The sequence below is a fragment of the Mesoplodon bidens genome (genome assembly GCF_964165515.1).
Source record: "Mesoplodon bidens genome assembly, chromosome: 14".
Taxonomy (NCBI): Eukaryota; Metazoa; Chordata; class Mammalia; order Artiodactyla; family Ziphiidae; genus Mesoplodon; species Mesoplodon bidens.
The window spans coordinates 80,754,966-80,773,241 of NC_138170.1; the positions used below are offsets into that span (position 1 = coordinate 80,754,966).

At 46.8% G+C, this 18,276-nt stretch overlaps 1 protein-coding gene across 5 annotated transcripts in view; it reads right to left on the reverse strand.

Annotated features, from left to right (window-relative positions):
- LPIN1 (lipin 1) overlaps nt 1-18,276 on the reverse strand; it is a 72,505-nt gene that overhangs the window by 33,192 nt on the left and 21,037 nt on the right. For 3 of the 5 annotated variants that reach the window (XM_081255013.1, XM_081255015.1, XM_081255012.1), the window contains exons 4-12: nt 15,904-16,211; nt 13,184-13,309; nt 10,912-11,019; nt 7,352-7,481; nt 5,700-6,015; nt 4,497-4,590; nt 3,657-3,847; nt 2,504-2,597; nt 1,677-1,746 (exon numbers count right to left, since the gene is read on the reverse strand). In XM_081255013.1, the coding sequence (XP_081111139.1) occupies nt 1,677-1,746; nt 2,504-2,597; nt 3,657-3,847; nt 4,497-4,590; nt 5,700-6,015; nt 7,352-7,481; nt 10,912-11,019; nt 13,184-13,309; nt 15,904-16,211 (1,437 nt within the window). The remainder of the gene's footprint in view (nt 1-1,676; nt 1,747-2,503; nt 2,598-3,656; nt 3,848-4,496; nt 4,591-5,699; nt 6,016-7,351; nt 7,482-10,911; nt 11,020-13,183; nt 13,310-15,903; nt 16,212-18,276) is intronic. The other 2 variants (XM_081255016.1, XM_081255014.1) reach the window with 1 other exon arrangement.

The window sequence follows — 18,276 nt, forward strand, 5'->3', positions numbered from 1 at the left end:
CTCTATCCTTCCTATTTTGGATGCAGTTGTATGAGATGATGGGTAAAACAGTCATCTTGGGATCGTAAAGGGGAAGCCAAGGAAATCAAAGAAGCTCATCCAGATTCATCAAGCCTGAAACTACCAACCTCTAACATTCTTATTATGCCAGATAATAAACCCCTATTATTTTAGGCACTTGTAGTCATTCTGTTTCTTGCAACCAAAGCATCCTGATTCAATAACCAGCCGAAAGAAAAAAAAAAAAAAAAAACTGCTCTGGTTCCTGATACCTCACCCATGACTCTCGAAATATCCAAGTGTGATACAAAACCCAGCAGCCACAAAAGAAAATGGTGAAAAAGTCTACATATAAAGATAAATTCTATATTAGATAAACACCAAAAACAGAATGCAAAAAATTACTGACAACCTGTAGAAAGACTGAGAACGCCTACCACAAAGACTAATTTAAGTTCAGGAGTCATTTCTTTTTCTGTGAACTTTAACACTAAATATCTAGTGCATTGTTCTTTCTTCTTTTTGATCCGTTAAGAGCTGAGACACGTAACATAAACGTCTCTCCTGGGCCATGGATGCTATGCAGAAGCTGCCGAGGACAAAACAAAACCCACTCTGGAGAACATGCCCTCAGCCCCGTCCACAAAGGATACTCACAGATAAAGCACTACCAAGGATGAGGCCACAATCCCAAAGCACGCACACACACAACCACAAGGGAGAGAGCTAAGGAACCTCAGAGATGAGAGTTCCGACAGACCACAACATCCCCAGCAGCACAAAGTGCTCGCTAAGCACATGAAGGAGGCAAGTGTGAGACGTGGCCTCTGCAGCAAAAAGAACGTAGCATCTGGTAGAAAGACCCAACGCTGGAAAAGGGTCAATCCCAGGCGAGGCCCAGGGAGCCGGCAGGGGGACGATGCGGGCACAGCAGGGCCGCGGCGGTGCGTCTGCCCCTCGCCCTGCCTCTTCCCTGCAGCCGCTCACCTGCGCTCAGGTGCGGCTACGAGCTTCCTGGAGCCCGCACTTGCTCCTCCTCGGCCCATCGGCCCAGGACCTGCTTCCTGGCTGAGGGACGCCTGATGCTGACGGTGGCACCTGGCATCTGGTACAGCACCTCCCTGCGCCCAACCCTGCTGCCTGCTCCCACCCTTCACCCTTTCTCCCCTCATCTCCCTTGGGCTCAGACGTCGGCCCGTCTGCTCTGCCTCCACCTGTGTCCCTGGCACGGCAGGTGCGGGGACAGGGGACTGCGTTGATTGTGAGGAGGGGGGAAGGACAGTCAAGGTGCAAGAGAGACCCTGACGTTTACACCCTTGGACTTCCAAACAGCACAGTGTAATTCACCTCGTGGTTTCTAAATGAAAAGCTAAGTTCCGGGCATCCTTGGTGGCGCAGTGGTTGAGAGTCCGCCTGCCGATGCAGGGGACATGGGTTCATGCCCCGGTCCGGGAGGATCCCACATGCCACGGAGCGGCTGGGCCTGTGAGCCATGGCCGCTGAGCCTGCGCGTCCGGAGCCTGTGCTCCGCAACGGGAGAGGCCACAACAGTGAGAGGCCCGCGTACCACAAAAAAAAAAAAAAAAAAAAAAAAAAAAATCTAAGTTAAGTTCCAACCCCCCCATTCATCTCGCCATCATTTTCCATGTCCCTTTTTTTCTCAGGGTAAAGCTCACCTTTGGCAAAGGCTTCTGGAAGGCCTGCATCGCCAGGAGCAGAGGTGCCGCCGTCGTCCAGTTATAGTATCTGACACGAAACAACAAAAAAGACGTCAGAAGACCAAGGCTCAGACTGAAAGCCTCATGTCCTGAGAAGCGGTCCTGGAAGGCTCTGGAACTCCAGCTGGGTCCTTAAAGAGCCCAAGACTGTGGCCAGCACCCCGGCCCGGCCCCCCACATGCCCCGCCCTTGCAGGAGCCCCTCCTCCATCAAACCCACAGCAGCCACGGCCGTCTGGCACGACACATGGCGTGGCGGGCGACCAAGCGGCCCGCTGAGAGCAGCCCTCGCCCCGCAGCGCATCAACCACCAACGCGCTGGGGCGTTCCTTGCCACCTCTCAAGAAAAAGGAAACTAGGACCCCCAGTTAGCGCGTAGACGTCCATGGCTTCCTCTTGGAGAGAAAAGTTTGCCAACAGTCTGTAAAAACACGTGCACGCCCCTTGACCCGAGACAACGAAGCTTTCACGGGGTGCGTGCACAGTCCACCATGCGACACCTGCGCATCATACGGGCTGAGCCCCACGGGCCAAGGCTGTGACATCACACCTCCCATCATGAAATCTCATGCAGCTGAGTGTAGACGCCCCGGGATCCAGTTACGTCAAGGTTCTCGCTATTTAGTGACGCAGCATTTTGCCAAGAGTGAAGAGACGGTAGCAGGCTTTTAACAAAGACTTAATTTCATACATTTCCAAGAGCTATCGTCCAGGTCTCTACAGCTGAGAAACTGAAGCTGAAGCACTATCACACGACAGCTGAAATGACTTTCGGGAGGAACTTACTTATTCCCGATCTTCACCACAAGATTGGGGTCGTCAATGAGGGCAGGGTTGTCCACAAACTGCTGATACGACACGGCTTGTTCCAGAAACGCATCTGCGAAAGCAAGCATAGGGAAAACATAAGGAAAGTTTGGTTCAAAAACCAGGCCTGTTTTTCACTCGCTCATATTCACAGGTATTTTGAGAGTTTATACATTCCAACTGTGCAGACAATCCTATAAAATCTATTTGCAAAGGGGGCTTCCATTAGTTTGGGGGCAGTGTCTGCACATAAATGGAGGGAGGTGGGGCAATCGGAGGACGGGGGGCCGGCTGACCCTTAATCAGGGCACACGCACTTATGCAGCAGCAGGTGTGTGGGACTGCGGTAAACACACGTGTCCGCAGAAGCAGATGACCGGGGAGCAGGGCTCATGGTCCGGCCACCCGGGTTTAAGTCACAGTCACTGGTGTGACCTTGGGCAAGTGATCCACCCGCCCAAACCTCAGTTCCTTGACATGTAACGCAGGGATAGGAACCTCGCCTTCCCCCTCGGTGGTCGTGAGGATGGACAAAGTCACAAATGAAAGCGCGGTGACCTGCCTAAGGCAGGCTGGGGATGGGAAACACCCAGGGCCACCAGGGCCAGGAATCATCAGCTGGAATGGCTGACTGCATCGACTGGGGGTCTCAGGGCCACCTCACCACATAACTGGCGTAAGACACAGGGACACCACTGTTATAAGTAGGGTGGGTGCCTCCTTCAGATGCAGCAGGGATGTGTCCCAGCACTTGCTCAGACATCCCTCCCTCCTCCGGCACTTCTGCACACTTGCAACGTACTGCGTTTTCCCCGTGTTGACGCTGCCGCCCTGGGACACCCCTGCAGGACGGGCACACGCTGTGCTCGGCAGGCACACTTGACAACCCGTGACCCCCAGTGGCTTTGCTGTCGCCTGGAGCCACGTGTGACCCACAGAACCCTGAGGTCAGCCAACTGCCAGGCAGCAACATTCAGGTCCTGAGCAACAGTGGGTCACGTGTGCTCCACTAACTGGGCCAGAGAACATCGCCCGTGACCTGAACGCATTCTAGGAGCCCAGGCTTCAAGCCGTTCCCAGCGGCGGCCACCAGGGGGCGCTCTTGGCTTGAGGACCGGCTCCCGGACGGTACCTTTGGTGATCTCCCTGTTGTCGCTGAGGCCGCCGCACAGGGAGATGGCGATGGACGGCAGGTCCCTCAGGCCGTCCGAGGTGCTCTCCACGCCACTGTCAACGCCAGAGCTGCCCACGGACTGCGGGGACTGGTTGGCTGAGCGGGCTCCGTTGTCGCTGGCGTGTTTTGTGAGCCCAGAAGGGTCTCCGCTGGAAGCAGAAGAGTGGAACGGGCTGTGAGGTCTCACGTGGATATCAAGGGGCTCTGGCGATCAGAGGAGCCAATGATTTCATCCCAGGACAGACTTTCATTCAGGCACCATGACAAAGACAGACAAGCTCAGTGAGCGACCTCAGGAGGGAAGACGGTCATTTTTGGCCTCTACGACTCCCTGCACCCTCTCCAGGCACACTGAAACCGACGGAAGAGAAAGCATGCTGCCCTAAGAGTGCTACACGCTCCGAGGATCTGGCCCTCCCTGCAAATCACGGGAGAACTGAAGATGGGCCCCCAATGGCCACGGGGGACTCTCCCCTAGGGAGGGACAGGGCCACACAGCTGCCCACTCTTTGCCACTGATTCGGGCTGCGGGCCACTGACCACTGCAACACCACCCCGGTGCCATCGGGGAGGTGACCTCGTGCCTGCGTTCCCGCTCAGATGCCACCTGGGGACACACCCACACACTCACATCTACACAGAGAGTCCACTGCTTTCACTGGTTTCTTCTCACAGTAAAACATGAGCCTCCTGCGGCCTTTTCTTACTCACTTTCTCATCAAATGTAAGGAAAAAGCGGACTCCCGGATCAATATTCAGATTACAGAAAACGGTATGAAGAATAAAAAGGATTGTTACTTTTTTGGAAAATACAGGGCAGCGACCTCAGGATCCATGTCTGTGAGGTCATCCAAGTAGACGCCGTCGGCACCAAGGTGTCTGCTTCGTTTGTCTAAAACAGCAAAGGGGTCAAATCAGAGCGCTATTCTCCAGAAACAACCTCATGGACTTCTGCCTGTCTCCAGAAAGGGCACTTGAGCACAGTGTGCAGATGTGCTCACAAGTGCCCAAACTGCAAGAAACCCAAGAGCTAGAAGCCAGCGGCACAGCATCGCCGCCGAGGCCGACGGCCCGGGTTCGCATGTGGCTCCCACCCTCGCCAGCCGTGTGGCCTGGGCCGGTCGCCTAACTTCTCTGAGCCTCAGCTCCCCAGCTGGGAAGGACCTGAAGAGTACTAAGCACTCAGTATATTCACACGATTACCATTATTATTATTATTACTATTATTGGTATTAATGGCATTGGTTTTGTTGTTATTATTACTAAATAATAACGCTTTCATGAAGCACTTCCCCATCAAAACTCTGAAGCACGGTACCCTAAAGAGGGTACCATCAGTCCCTGGGCACCATGACTACAGCCTTCAGTTTACTTCTGCTGGAGAATTATGTCACCGGTTCATACAAACCTAGAACACTGCACAAAGCCACACGGCTAACTGACAGGCTTAATGTCATTGCTCAGACAGGCAACCAGGTGGGCATTCAGCTGTATGTAAGGAGCCCCCACTACGTGCCAACCACTATTCTAAGTACCACGGAAACAGGTAACCAGACCAAAAAGATTCTTGACCTTGTAGAGCACATATGTTCTAGTAGGGAAGTCAGGCAAAAAAAGAAACAACTGATCATTTGAAATAGTGACACACAGTACGCAGAAATTAAAACAGGATAATGCACTAGAGAGAAACTAGGGGCAAGGGGAGAGGGGGGCACAGATTAGCTTAGTCATCAACGTCTTGTGCAGTCCCAGCGTGTGCTGGACCCCAGCATCCCTGACCTGCACGGGGCGGGGCTCACCACACCATCCCTGAGGCCTCCTTCAGGCCGGATTTTCTATGACTAAATTCTGAGAACTCACATATTCAGCAAAAGGGTAAGGACCGAACAGGAGAGATGTCCTGTTTCCACTCTGAAGCACCCCGAACTTTGGGGGGAAGAAGCTGTAGTTTGCCAAGCCCCAAGTTCGCAGGAGGGAGCCGGGAAGCACCGGCATTCTCACCCTTTTTCCTAGAAGGTGAATCCGTCTTGCTGGCTGCCGGGGCAGCGCTAGCAGAGAGGGCTTTGGACTCTTCGATCGTAGGCAACGGGGGCGCTGCGGCTCCTAAGGCCTCGACATCTTCTTCGTTCGCGAACTGCACCTCTGTCTGCGGCTTGTTCTCCTCCAACAGCGGCTGCACGGGAGACCCCCCAGCTAGGGTCGGTGACTGGTCACTAAACGCGTCTGAAGATTCACTGTGGATGGCTTGAAAGTGCATCTCATCACAGATTTTTCTACTGTTCAACAGGCTGGACTCTTTCATCTTGTGTGCAGATGACTAGATCAAAGGGGCAGGGAGGGAGAGAGAAGGTCAGAAAGAAACTGAGTCACCAAAGAACACCTGGGCAGGCAAGGATCTCCAGAGCCATGCCCACACTTGGCAGGACACGGTGAAGCCTCAGGAGTCACCTGGTGATTCCATACCTGCCGAAAGGTCTGGAAACCCAGGACAGTACTTCCAAAGTGAATGAACTTTCACAGAAAACATCAACTGCCAAACAGCAGTGAGTGAGATTAGCAACGGAACGCAAAGGTCCAGCAGGAAAATGGGAAGTGTATTCACACCACAGGGCGTTTGCAGTAATAAGAATAACAAGTGAATTACGATTACACCCAACATGATGAACCTTGCAAAACTAATCTCTGCTGTTAGGGTCAAGATTGGGTTTATCCTGGGGGTTTGGGGGGGGCGGTCAGTTGGAACAGTAACTGCAAAGGGTCAGAGGGTTTCCAAGTTCTGATTTAGCCCCACTTCCTGGTCTGGGTGCAAGTCACGTGGACACGTTCACAGTGTGAAAATTTACTGATCTCGGCACTTAGGATCTGGGCATTTCTCTGCACGTGTGTTATATTTCAATGAAGTCTACCCCCAAAACGTGAATGAACAAGGACAGACTTGGTGGCTAGTTCACACGAGTGGGAAATTAGCATGTCTGACTCTATGTCTCCAAGGAGTTTCCAGTTATGGAAAAGATTTATCCAAACAGAAACCGAAATGCAATCTGTGGGCCAGAGAGTGGGGAGAGCGTATGCATTTCTGTATCTGATCCCACAGCTACGAGCACACATGAAAACAATGCAACAGTGGATCTGTGGCTGGAACTGTTTTGCCGGAAGAAGTGATGGGTCTGCACTTTCGTGCCGTTTCTCCAGCAACGAATGACATGAATTTGTAAAGATGGTTGGCTGGATCAGCACTACCACTTGTGGGCAGAGAAATCAGCATTTTCCGTGAAAGCTAAATAACCTAAATAACCTAGAAGGGGACTTAACCCACAACTTCAGCCTCAACAGAGCTGGTCTCCAAAGAGCTACCCTTCTTGAGTCGTAACAGGAATGCTTTCAATCTTCACTCACTCACTCATTCATTTATTCATATCACTAAGATTTACTGGGGATACAAGAGGCCGTAGCATCTTCCAAGGATCTTACAATATTATTATTTAAAAAAAAAAAAGCCCCAGCTTGCAATATAGTAATATAATTCAAGATTCTTGTAACGCATTGGAATATGAAATAAAATTTCTTGAAAGAAAGAACTGTGCCCATTATATGTTTTTCAAAACTACCTTTGGTGCATGGCAAAGTTGAGCGGGCGGTGGGGGGGAACTTACCTTTGCGGCTTGGGGCAATTCTCCCCAAAGCCAGAGCATTTCTAGATTACTCTTCTGCATTGTCCTGTCCACAGACTTGCTGACCAATTCTGAATCACTTTTAGGTGTTGAAGGTCGGGAAACTGAAGGACTTAAGAAAACACAAACGCATGATTAAAGTGGGAAGGGAAACTTTTAAAATTGCTTTTGGCCCAGAATTCTATGGTTCGGGAGAGCCCAGAAAAATGCACCCAACCCGCCACTGCCTTATGTCCACGGCTTCATGACTATCCCCTCTGTGGCCACCAGGGGTCGATAGAACACGTGCCAAGGGGGAAGGTGCTCCCAACTTGGGTAGCCCTGTCCCAACATGCCGCCAAATTCCAAGTAAGTAAAGATGAGAAGAAGGCGCGTTTAAAAGGGGAAGTTGGAAAAAAGAGAGATGAAACGGGAAACTGATCATGGGCCAACTTTACCACAAATGCCAGATTCCACCAATAACTCACTAACATGGCAGGGACCTCCAAGCTGAGATTTTGCATATTGTATCTTCCAAGAATACTTCAAAGATTCCTATGTGCTAAGCTCTTCCTGCAACAACACATCATGATGCTTACTTCTCAGACCAGCTTTTACGTGGCTGTAACTTGGGTTTGCCTCGCTGCGTTTTCTACATTTTCAGTCCTGAGCCCTGAGCCATCATACCTCTGTCCAAGCACAGAAACCATCAACTTATCTACAGAGTTCTCACAGCCTTCTAAACAACATCCGGATGAGAAGACCCATTTAATGATCTCTGGTCTTCCATGTCCTGTACCATTTCCTCTAAGATGACAGTTTTAAATGATGTGAGAAGGAAAGCCCTTGCAATTTTCCTTTTGCACCTTCTCTCACAGACCTCACACGGTCTCCCCTAAGTCACCTCTCAATCATGTGGTTGGTTTCATTTATCTGTTCAAGTGAGATGTCAGCTCCAAGGGAACGGAACTTTCCTGCCAGGACAAGGAGAGCTCGTGGATGACACACAGCATGTTTCAGACAAATAGGGACCCTGAACGGCTAAACTGCTCCTGGCTCTTTAGTCCAGCCATTCGGACAAACAGACTAAATGCTGCTTCTCTCCGTCGTTTCACACTGAGGGGGACGCTGGCTGGTTCCTCCTCCCTGGGCGCCCGCTGCCCTCCACCTGTGTCAATGGCACGTGGCAGCCCTCGGGCTCCGCTTGGCCAGCCTGCAGAGAGGAGGACCCTGAGATAGCATACCGTGGGCGTGTAAACGATGGGACACCTCTACACGCGTGAGCGTGCATGCGCGCGCGTGCGCACACACACACACACACACACACACACACACTCATGCCCATAAGGAAGGAGTCCCCTGAGAAGGAACGCTGGGCCCTCCAGACATCTGAGAGGTGAAGTGTTCATCACCTCCCATCTGTCTTGCTTCTTCTAGTTTCCTAAGTCTGCTTTTCTCCAAAGGGTCAATGCTTTTCTGGCACCAAAGTGTCCAGAATGACACGTTCAATATCAGTGATGTGTGCAAATGGAGTGCTGTGGCCTCCAGCAAGGGGCTTTTGTGCCAACAACTGTGACCTGGGTCGTTCTTTCTCCAGAGGCATCACGGGGGAAATCCATCGTACCTGGCTTCCTACCCTCATCGGCGCTGCACCCAAACCTCAAATCATTTGTTTGAAAAGAATACAAGTTATTTATATCTTGTTATAAATTCTTTGGAACAATCCATTGTCTTACCCACAGCACAAAATTAAGTCAGGCCCTTGAGACTGAGCCTGCTCTGGAGTCAGGTGTCGGCAAACGTTTTCTCTAAGACGCCAGGTAGCAAGAATTCCAGGCTTTGTGGCTTATGTGATCTTTGCAGCAACTACTCAATTCTGCCCGTGTGGTGCAAAGGCAGCCACAGACAATATATGGACAAACTGGCTGAGCCCCATAAAACTTCACAGAAACAGAGGGTGGGCCGGATTGGGGCCCCGGGCTGTAGTTTACCAAACCCCACTCTAGAAGAATGCACACACTGAACACGGCTCTGTCACCCGGCTCAACTCCAGAACCCCTAACGTTCTGATCCTGTGATAAAAGCTACAAGCCACACGGTTCCCACAGAGGCATGCAGGTGGGCAAATTCATATTCACAAAGGACCCAGCCCTGTGTGAGCCATAAGCTACACGTGCCACCTCTCACATTCACTGTGCCACTACAATAAACGCTGCCCCCCCCTCCAGGCCGCACCAGCCTCTCGGAAGGATGCTGCACCCAAATACGTGAGCACAGTCTGCACTGCTTGTTGAGAGAATTCAGACAGACAGGAGATGAATGAGGAAAAAGACTACCAATGCTGAGTGTGATCGATGAGGAAGATGATTCCAAAATTTCTAATATGATTACCAAGTATTAGACTTTTAAGATAAGGGTTGTTCAAAAAAGTAAGCTTCAAGGTCACTGATTGATTTTCGTAACGAATGCATTTATTAGCCATAATAGTTTTCAGCATTTTTCCCGAAATCCCAATCAGGGACATCAGTTATAACTGCTCACAACTTAGCTGACCTCATTTTAAAATGGCCTTTCTTCTGCACATTAACCTGTGAGTGAAGTACGTCCTGAGATTGGGTTGTTCAATCAAAAAGAAAAAGTTTCCCTGGTAGAAGTTAATCACAGCTTCTCTGTTCAGGTTTCTAAAGAAAACCCTGTAAGTCTACAAAGCAGGCAGGTCAAAGCGTGGGCAACGTTGAGGGAATGGAGGCAGGAATCTAAGGCCTCTGCCTCAGATGAAGACTCTAACCTAGGACCCCAAACCTTCAAGTCCATCCTATGCTATTCTCCAAAATTCTATGTTACAAATGCTGTGGAAACATCTGATTATATTACGCAGAAAGTCTATAAGCTATTTTCTTTAGGAATTTTTTTTAATGTAGACCATGTTAAAGGCTTTATTGAATTTGTCATAATATTGCTTCTGTTTTATGTTTTGGTTTTTTGGCCGTGAAGTGTGTGGGATCTTAGCTCCCTGACCAGGGACTGAACCCACAACCCCTGCCTTGGAAGGTGAAGTCTTAACCAGTGGACCACCAGGGACGTCCCGGAAAGTCCATAAGCTATTTAGTGAGTTATAATAATAACTCTCCTTATGCTTAAGCAACATCTTAAAAAAGTCTCGTAAACTTATTTGTTGAACAACCCCAGACACAAAACAGAGATCATATTCCCAATTTTCAATGCATTGTTCTATTTTTCAAAGCACTTCACAAAATTAGAAAGAATTATATGCTTGACTCTAATTTCCAGAGAGTTAAATTTAGTACTTTAAAAAAAAAAATCTAACCATCGACAAATGCTTAATATGAAAGGAAAAGTAATCATCTATACGTATTTTCTTCATAAGTGATTTGGTTAGTTGGTAAAATAGATTGATAAGAGTTAAATTTACATTTTCACTTAATAGAATCTATATGTATTTTCCACATAAGTAATTTGGTTAATGGCAACACATAGTTCTAAGAGTTAGATCAAAGTTTTTATTATCAAAGACATCCACGGTGGGAAGATAACCCATCTACCTTTCCGAAGCGTGGAAGTCGGAAGATTGTGGAGGGCAAGAACTAGAAAGACCGCCCTCGGTCGCAACTGCCAGACGAGGGGGGCGCCCCCTGCAATCTATCAGGCTACTGGATGCCACGTGATCCACATTAAAGGAGAGAGAAATCACAGGTCAATTCAATTAAACAAAATTTCTTATCAATTATTTGACTACTCTCCACAGTAACATCTTTAAGAAAGTGAAGGTACTTGGGCATCCAACAATAGCAGAGGATCACATTTTGAAATCACTAAGAAATCAACATGAATCTTCTGAACCACAAAAACAGGAAACTGCCAAGACACCCATTTCACTTTCTATTTCAACCATATGCCCATAAAAGCTTGCTTTTCTTGGGTCAGAATTTAGTGCCTAATCAAATGACTTATTCCAAAAGGCTTGATAACTTGGGCTGGTAACTGTCTCTTAAAAGAAAACACATAAACCCAAGTATGGAAATGTATCTATTTATCCTAATTTGTAATTGCATTTAACAGTGGCCAGATCACTTAATCTGACATGGTCCTTCTTCTGCATTCACAGAGCCAAACATGAAAGACAGAGAAACATATTCAGGATCGTGTTTAAAACATTTGTTCTAAATGCTTAAAATTAGAGTGTTTGAACAGATTTTTCTACCTGTTAGTGGTTTCTAAATATTCCACATCATTTTCTTCCTAAAAGTACTGTGTTTTTTCCCTCAGGGTTTAACTCCACAGACCTAGGGAGAGAACGTACAAGGTTCTAGAAAGGTCTTACACCTGCACTGTCCAATATGACAGCCATGGGCTGCATGTGGCTACTGAGCATTTGAAATGTGACTGGTCCGAACTGAGATGTTCTGTACATATGAGATACACAACTCAAAGGCTTATGAAAATGAGAATGTGAAACAGCTCAATAATGTTTTAAAAAACTGATTACCTGAAATGAAAATATTCTGGATATACCAGGTCATTGAAATGATCATCAAAATTAATTTCATCAGTTTCTCTTCATTTTTTAAGGATGGTTACTAGAAAATGTTTAATTACATATGTAGCTAGCATTATGTTTCTACTGGACAGGGCTGGCCTGAGGACAGACAGACCCCCATGAGGGGACTCCACAGGGCCCCAGCCCCACCCTGGCTGACGAACATTCACTGTCACGGTCCTGGCTAGAAACCAGGCATGTGTTGCATCCATTTTTCTCCAACCTCAACTTCAGCACACAGCGCTGACCATGCCATCTCATTAATGAGATTACTCGGGTCAAACTGGAACCGGGAGTGGTGTCTACATGAGCCTGGCTTCAGGTGGGAAGCCCTGCAGCACGTGCCAGGGCTTAGGGGCTCCGACACCTCCCCTTTAGACCAGAAGCAAACCTAACACGTTAGGAGCACAGGTAACCTAAGGATGTCGCCGTCACTTAGATCAGTGCTTCCCAACCTCTTTTCCATTCTCGCCACACCTCCGGGACGTTTTTTTTCCAATAGCCCTCCCTCCACCATGAAACTGTAATGCCATGGATATACTATGTATCTGCTTATGTACTGTGGCCCTTTGGAGGCTACACACTATTATAATATCTAAGATTTTTTTGCCACCCCAGAAGCAAGTTTTGTCCCGACAGGGGTGATATTACCCTGCTGAGAAGACACGCTTCGGGTCTGTCTCCACCCCAATCCTGAAAACTGCTCAGAAGGGCTCCCATATCCTCACAGGTTTCACAGCCTTAAAGGCTTTAGAGTCTTCCCGGCACACCGAGCAGCTCTGGTTCTCCAAGTTGATACAGGAAGTCTAGGGCCCCTTGAGAGCTCATTTCAGGGAAATGAATATTCGTAAATGCAGCAAGGGAAGAAGGCATCATTCTCACAGCCCCAAATGCCCGCAGGGGCCCCCGAAGCAACCTCTCTGCTCTTGAATTCCACTTTAGGGCTCACTATCCAGAAAGGCTCTGTCACCTGTCTGCTGCTGTTGACAATTAGCTTTATGTAACTTAACAAGTGGTTGGCCTTTCAGTGTCTCCTGGGGAAGCTAAGAGCCATATCTGTAGTTCCATTTTGCTATTAGATAGAAGTTGATGATCTTCACATTCTCTGGTTTTAATCCTGATCTGTACCTCCTACTCTAAACTGTGTTTTTTCGAGTCCTAATTTGTTTCATTTTTAGTTAGATTTCACTATTTTATTAAACACGTTTCCTGTAACTGACTTGGAATCCTCTGGACCAGGACAGGTGAACACACACGTACACATACCAGCCACTCACCTGGCGCTAGGTGACCACTCTCTGTCGGAATTCGGGTAAGATGCTGACTGAGGGTAAGTCATGACTGGGGAAAGGTTTTCCTTAGGGATATCTCCTTGGAAAGGAGGTATATCATTAGAAAGAGTTCTGGAGACAAAAAAAAAAAAGTCAAAGTCAGAGAATTATTAGTGATTGATTCATAATAAAGGCAAGTTTCCATTTTTTCCTTGATTATCGCTAATACTTCATAGATTAACATGATCTCCCTTTAAACTACCCCGGCGGGACTTCCCTGGTGGCACAGTGGTTAAGAATCCACCTGCCAATGCAGGGGACACGGGTTCGAGCCCTGGTCCGGGAAGATCCCACATGCCGTGGAGCAACTAAGCCCACGCGCCACAACTACTGAGCCTGCGCTCTAGAGCCCGCGAGCCATAACTACTGAGCCCATGTGCCACAACTACTGAAGCCCATGTGCCTAGAGCCTGTGCTCTGCAATAAGAAAAGCCACCTCCATGAAAAGCCCATGCACCGCAACGAAGAGTAGCCCCTGCTCACCGCAACTAGAGAAAGCCCGCACGTAGCAACGAAGACCCAATGCAGCCCAAAATAAATAAATAAATAAATAAGATTTTTAAAAATAAAATAAATAAACTACCCAGGCATATTCCAGGCACATTCCAGGAATGTGGACAGGAAAAAAGTGACTCAGAGAAATGTTTTGTGTGCTCATGCTTTGGCTGAATTATAAATGTAAAGTGATTTTGTTCAAGGATTGGGACTTAGACATGGGCTCGATGACCACACTGCTTGTTACTTACACTGTAGGGCCTACGAAGTTGTCTTTCACATTTCATGTCGCAAAAGCCTGAGAGGTAGATTGGGCCCAAAACCGTACCCAGAGGGTTAATAAAACTCTTGCCATGCACGAGTGAGCTACCAAATCCCTGTATGGCCGTACACAGATAATGTTTCGTCTAGCAGAATTAAATAAATGTCACAACCAATCGTAGTCTTATAATTATGAAATGGTTGCAAAGCTACCTCGTTTCAGGTATAGCATGCTCAACGAAATAGGATTCACTATTTCACTCACGCAGAGGCCACTGGTCTCTATTTTTGGATGTTACATGAAATACCTAACACTAAGTTCTGGAACTAAAAGCCACGCAGGGAAGGGGACTGTAATAAACCCAACCACCCAGCTTCTGAGCTGACGGCAGATCAGAGGCCACAGTTAGGAAAATCGACGTTGCCAATGTGCCTTTATTTTTAGCCAGGAAAAAAAAAAATTCTATTCTAAATAACACAGGAGGTTAATCCTGATGTTCCTTCTCCCCTTTTTTTTTTAATTGAAGTGCAGTTAATTTACAAGGTTATGTTAGTTTCAAGTGTACAGCAAAACGATTCAGTTATCCATCCTTCTCCCTTCTTTTGTGTTAACAAGACACAAAAACAATGATCAAAAATTACACTGAATTACATAAAAATATGAAACACCAAATATTCTTTACAAATGTTTTGGCTTTTAAAAATGGCATTTTTCACCACAATAGTAATACCCAGAAACAGCATTCTGCCACACTATTAAAAGCAAAGAAAAATAACAGCAGGTGTCCATTCAACTTTCGGCCTCATCAAAATTGAAAAGTCTGCTTGTGGAGAAACCGGTCATGTTCTACATTCACCTGTGGCCCTAAGTCTATAACAGATCGGCCTCCAACTATCCACCAGCCCAACTGCCAGGCTCACAGGTAGTGCTCAAATAAGAATAAGCGGGTTCTGAAACAATGGTTTCATGCATGAAGTATTCATTTGCTGAGCTCCTGTTTCTTGGTTCTGACCTGGAAAGCTAGAGTTATCACCAAGGATGTTACCAATTGTCTCTCTGTCACAAGCTACATCCCATCTTTATGCTACTTTAGAATCGGGCCTGCAGGACTCCAAAATTCAGTCTCAAATGCATTAACAGAAGAGTAAGAAATTCTGGGGGGAAAAAAGTTTATAAGAATAATCCTATTGCAATCCCACTGCTGGGCCAATATATGGAGAAAACCACAATTCGAAAAGATACCTGTACCCCAATGTTCATAGCAGCACTATTCACAACAGCCAAGACATGGAAGCAACCTAAATGCCCATCAGCAGATGAATGGATAAAGAAGATGTGGTGTATATATACATAACGGAATACTACTCAGCCATCAAAAAGAATGAAACAATGTCATTTGCAGCAACATGAATGGACCTAGAGATCGTCATACTAAGTGAAGTAAGCTAGACAGAGAAAGACAAATATTGTACCATATCACTTATATGTGCAATCAAAAAAAAAAAGATACAAATGAACAAAACAGAAATAGACCCACAGACATAGAAAACAAACTTATGGTTACCAAAGGGGAAAGGGGGGAGGGATAAATTAGCAGTTTGGATTAACAGATACGAACTACTATATATAAAACAGATAAACCACAAGGACCTACTGTAGAGCACAGGGAACTCTAGTCAATATTCTGTAATAACTTATAAGGGAAAAGAATCTGAAAAAGAACAGATATATACATATATATATATGTATATACACGGATATATTAAAAAAACTGATTCACTCCTGTACACCTGAAACTAACGCAACATTATAAATCAACTATACGTCAATTTAAAAAAAAAAAAAGGATCATCCTAAACAATGACTTCCCCCAGTTCTAACTGCGGCCCTCCCTTTCACCCACATTTACCTACTGCTGTCCAGCTGCTCGGCCTCCTCGTCCGAGCTCATCTCTATGGGGAACATGTCTTCATCCTCGGACGTGTTCACGTTGTCGTCCCTTTTCAGGCTGTCCAGCTGCGACTTCCTCCTCCTCTTCCTTCGCTTCTTCACTAAAGAGCCACTTGAAGGGGTCTCGCTGGGAGGTAAGACCTGGGCTGACGTGTTGGAGTCCAGGCTTCTTATCCAATCTACGGAGTTCCTCTTCAGCTGGGACTCCATCCTCGAGGCTCCTTCCGACAGGATCGGGGAGGTGGCCAGGTGCATGGGGATCACCTCCTGAAAGACAGAACACATTTCCAAGAAGGAGCGGCGATAGTTGGGGTTTAAGGAGCCGGTGGTGCCGACGACCCACCAGCGCTAATTCCGGAGCCCAAGCACCGTGGGCCGTGGGGAGCACAGGGCGGTCACGGCAATCCGCAGACGTGGCTGCCGAATTTGACAGGTGGTCATAAAGTTGACAAGTCACTAACTGCCCTTTTGTACTGAATCCTGCGTTTTTGTAATTATAACAAAGTGAGGTAATTATCAGTTATTTCAGGCTATCAAAATTCAACTTGGTCTGAAATTTCCAGGGTAAAGAGGAAAAAATGGGCTTGGAGTCATCACACTACCTTGGGAACTGGACTCCGTTTTGCACTCTAGTGTGTGTGTGTGTGTGTGTGTGTGTGTAAGAGAGAATGTGTGTGTTTTTAACATGCATTGAATTAAGAGGATAATAATAATTTCTAAAGAAAACATCTGACAGTGTCCCCACACCGTGCCCCAAGTGCCCACCTGCACCAGAGCACACCTAGGTATGTGGCTGTCAAATGATTAGGTCCCGACCCTCTTCTCTACAAAAAAACAAAAATAACAACAACAAAAAGCAAAAAAACCTCCACCGCCTGTCAATTTAATAGTTGTTTTATAATGATTCACCAGTTTTTTTAAAAAACTATAGCAATCATTTTATTGTCAAATGACTCATTTCTTATCAGAAACCTGGTAACAAGTAGTAAAAAGTAGGGCTCCACCTCTGATGAGCTACGTGATCTTGGGCAGAGTCACTTAACTTCTTCTGAGTCTGTTTCCCTCATCAGAAAAATGGAAATGATAATCCCGACCTTACAGCGTTGTCAGATAAAATGGAACAACGTAACTACTGTACATACAGCCTGACACATACGCAAAAATTCACAGACAAACAGGAATGGATAAAAACAGAAAACGGTACTGGAACGGTGGGAATCAGCAGTTTTACACAGGAAGCTTTGGGAGATGTTGTTTACTGAGTCTGCCTGAAGTCGCAACAGAACTGAACAAACAAGAGGAGTCTAGTGCTTTGGAAAGCGTGAAAGCTGCTCGTGAGCTCCGTTCTCCTCTATCAGAAGTAAATGAAATTAATGAAGCTCTATCAGAAAATCCAGGACTTGTCAATAAATCTTGTTACGAAGATGGTTGGCTGATCAAGATGACACCCGGAACTAGGTGAACTACTGAGTGAAGAAGCATAAGAGAAATACTTAAAATGTATTAAGGAGAGACAATGGAACCCCTAAATAAACTAGTTTGAAAGAAAACCTAGGGAAAAAAAGAAGTAAAGAATATATACATAAGAGGGGGGATTAACAAGCATGCTGCTGATAGTTTAAAGTAGCTTAGAGAGGGACTTCCCTGGCGGTCCAGTGGTTAAGACGCCGCACTCCCACTGCAGGGGGCTCAGGTTCGATCCCTTGTCAGGGAACTAAATCCCGCAGGCCACGGCATGGCCCAAAAAGAAATAATTAAATAAATAAAGCGGGTTAGAGAGCATCAGACAATGTGCTACACGTATAAAATCCACATCTGAGTGGTAAGGCTGAGGCTGGGAGAGACCATCGCACCTTTGGGAAGACCAAAAGGAAGCAGAGCCTGGGATGTTTTTGTCCTGAAATTGAAACTATGGGCATTCATTTTAGAGCCTGGAGCTATTTAGAGCCGTTCCTCTATAAAGGCTATCTTCTCATAAAGGAACTAGTTCAAGTGGTTTTTACTGAGGAATCTCTACATCAGATCCCTTCAAAGTGGCTTTCCCAGTGAATGAAAGAGTAAAAAGAAATGGTTTGTCTTAGAAGAAAACACGGGGGTAAATCTTCATGACTTGGAACTCGGCAAAGGATTCTTAGATGTGACACCAAAAGCACGAGCCACGAAGAGAAAACAGATAAATTGAACTTCATCAAAAGTTAAAACTTGTGTGTTTCAAAGGACAACATCAAGAAAGTGAAAAGACAACGCCCACAATGGAAGAGAATATTTACAAATCATCTATCTGACAAGGGACTCATATCTAGAATATACAATGAACTCATAACTCAAGGAT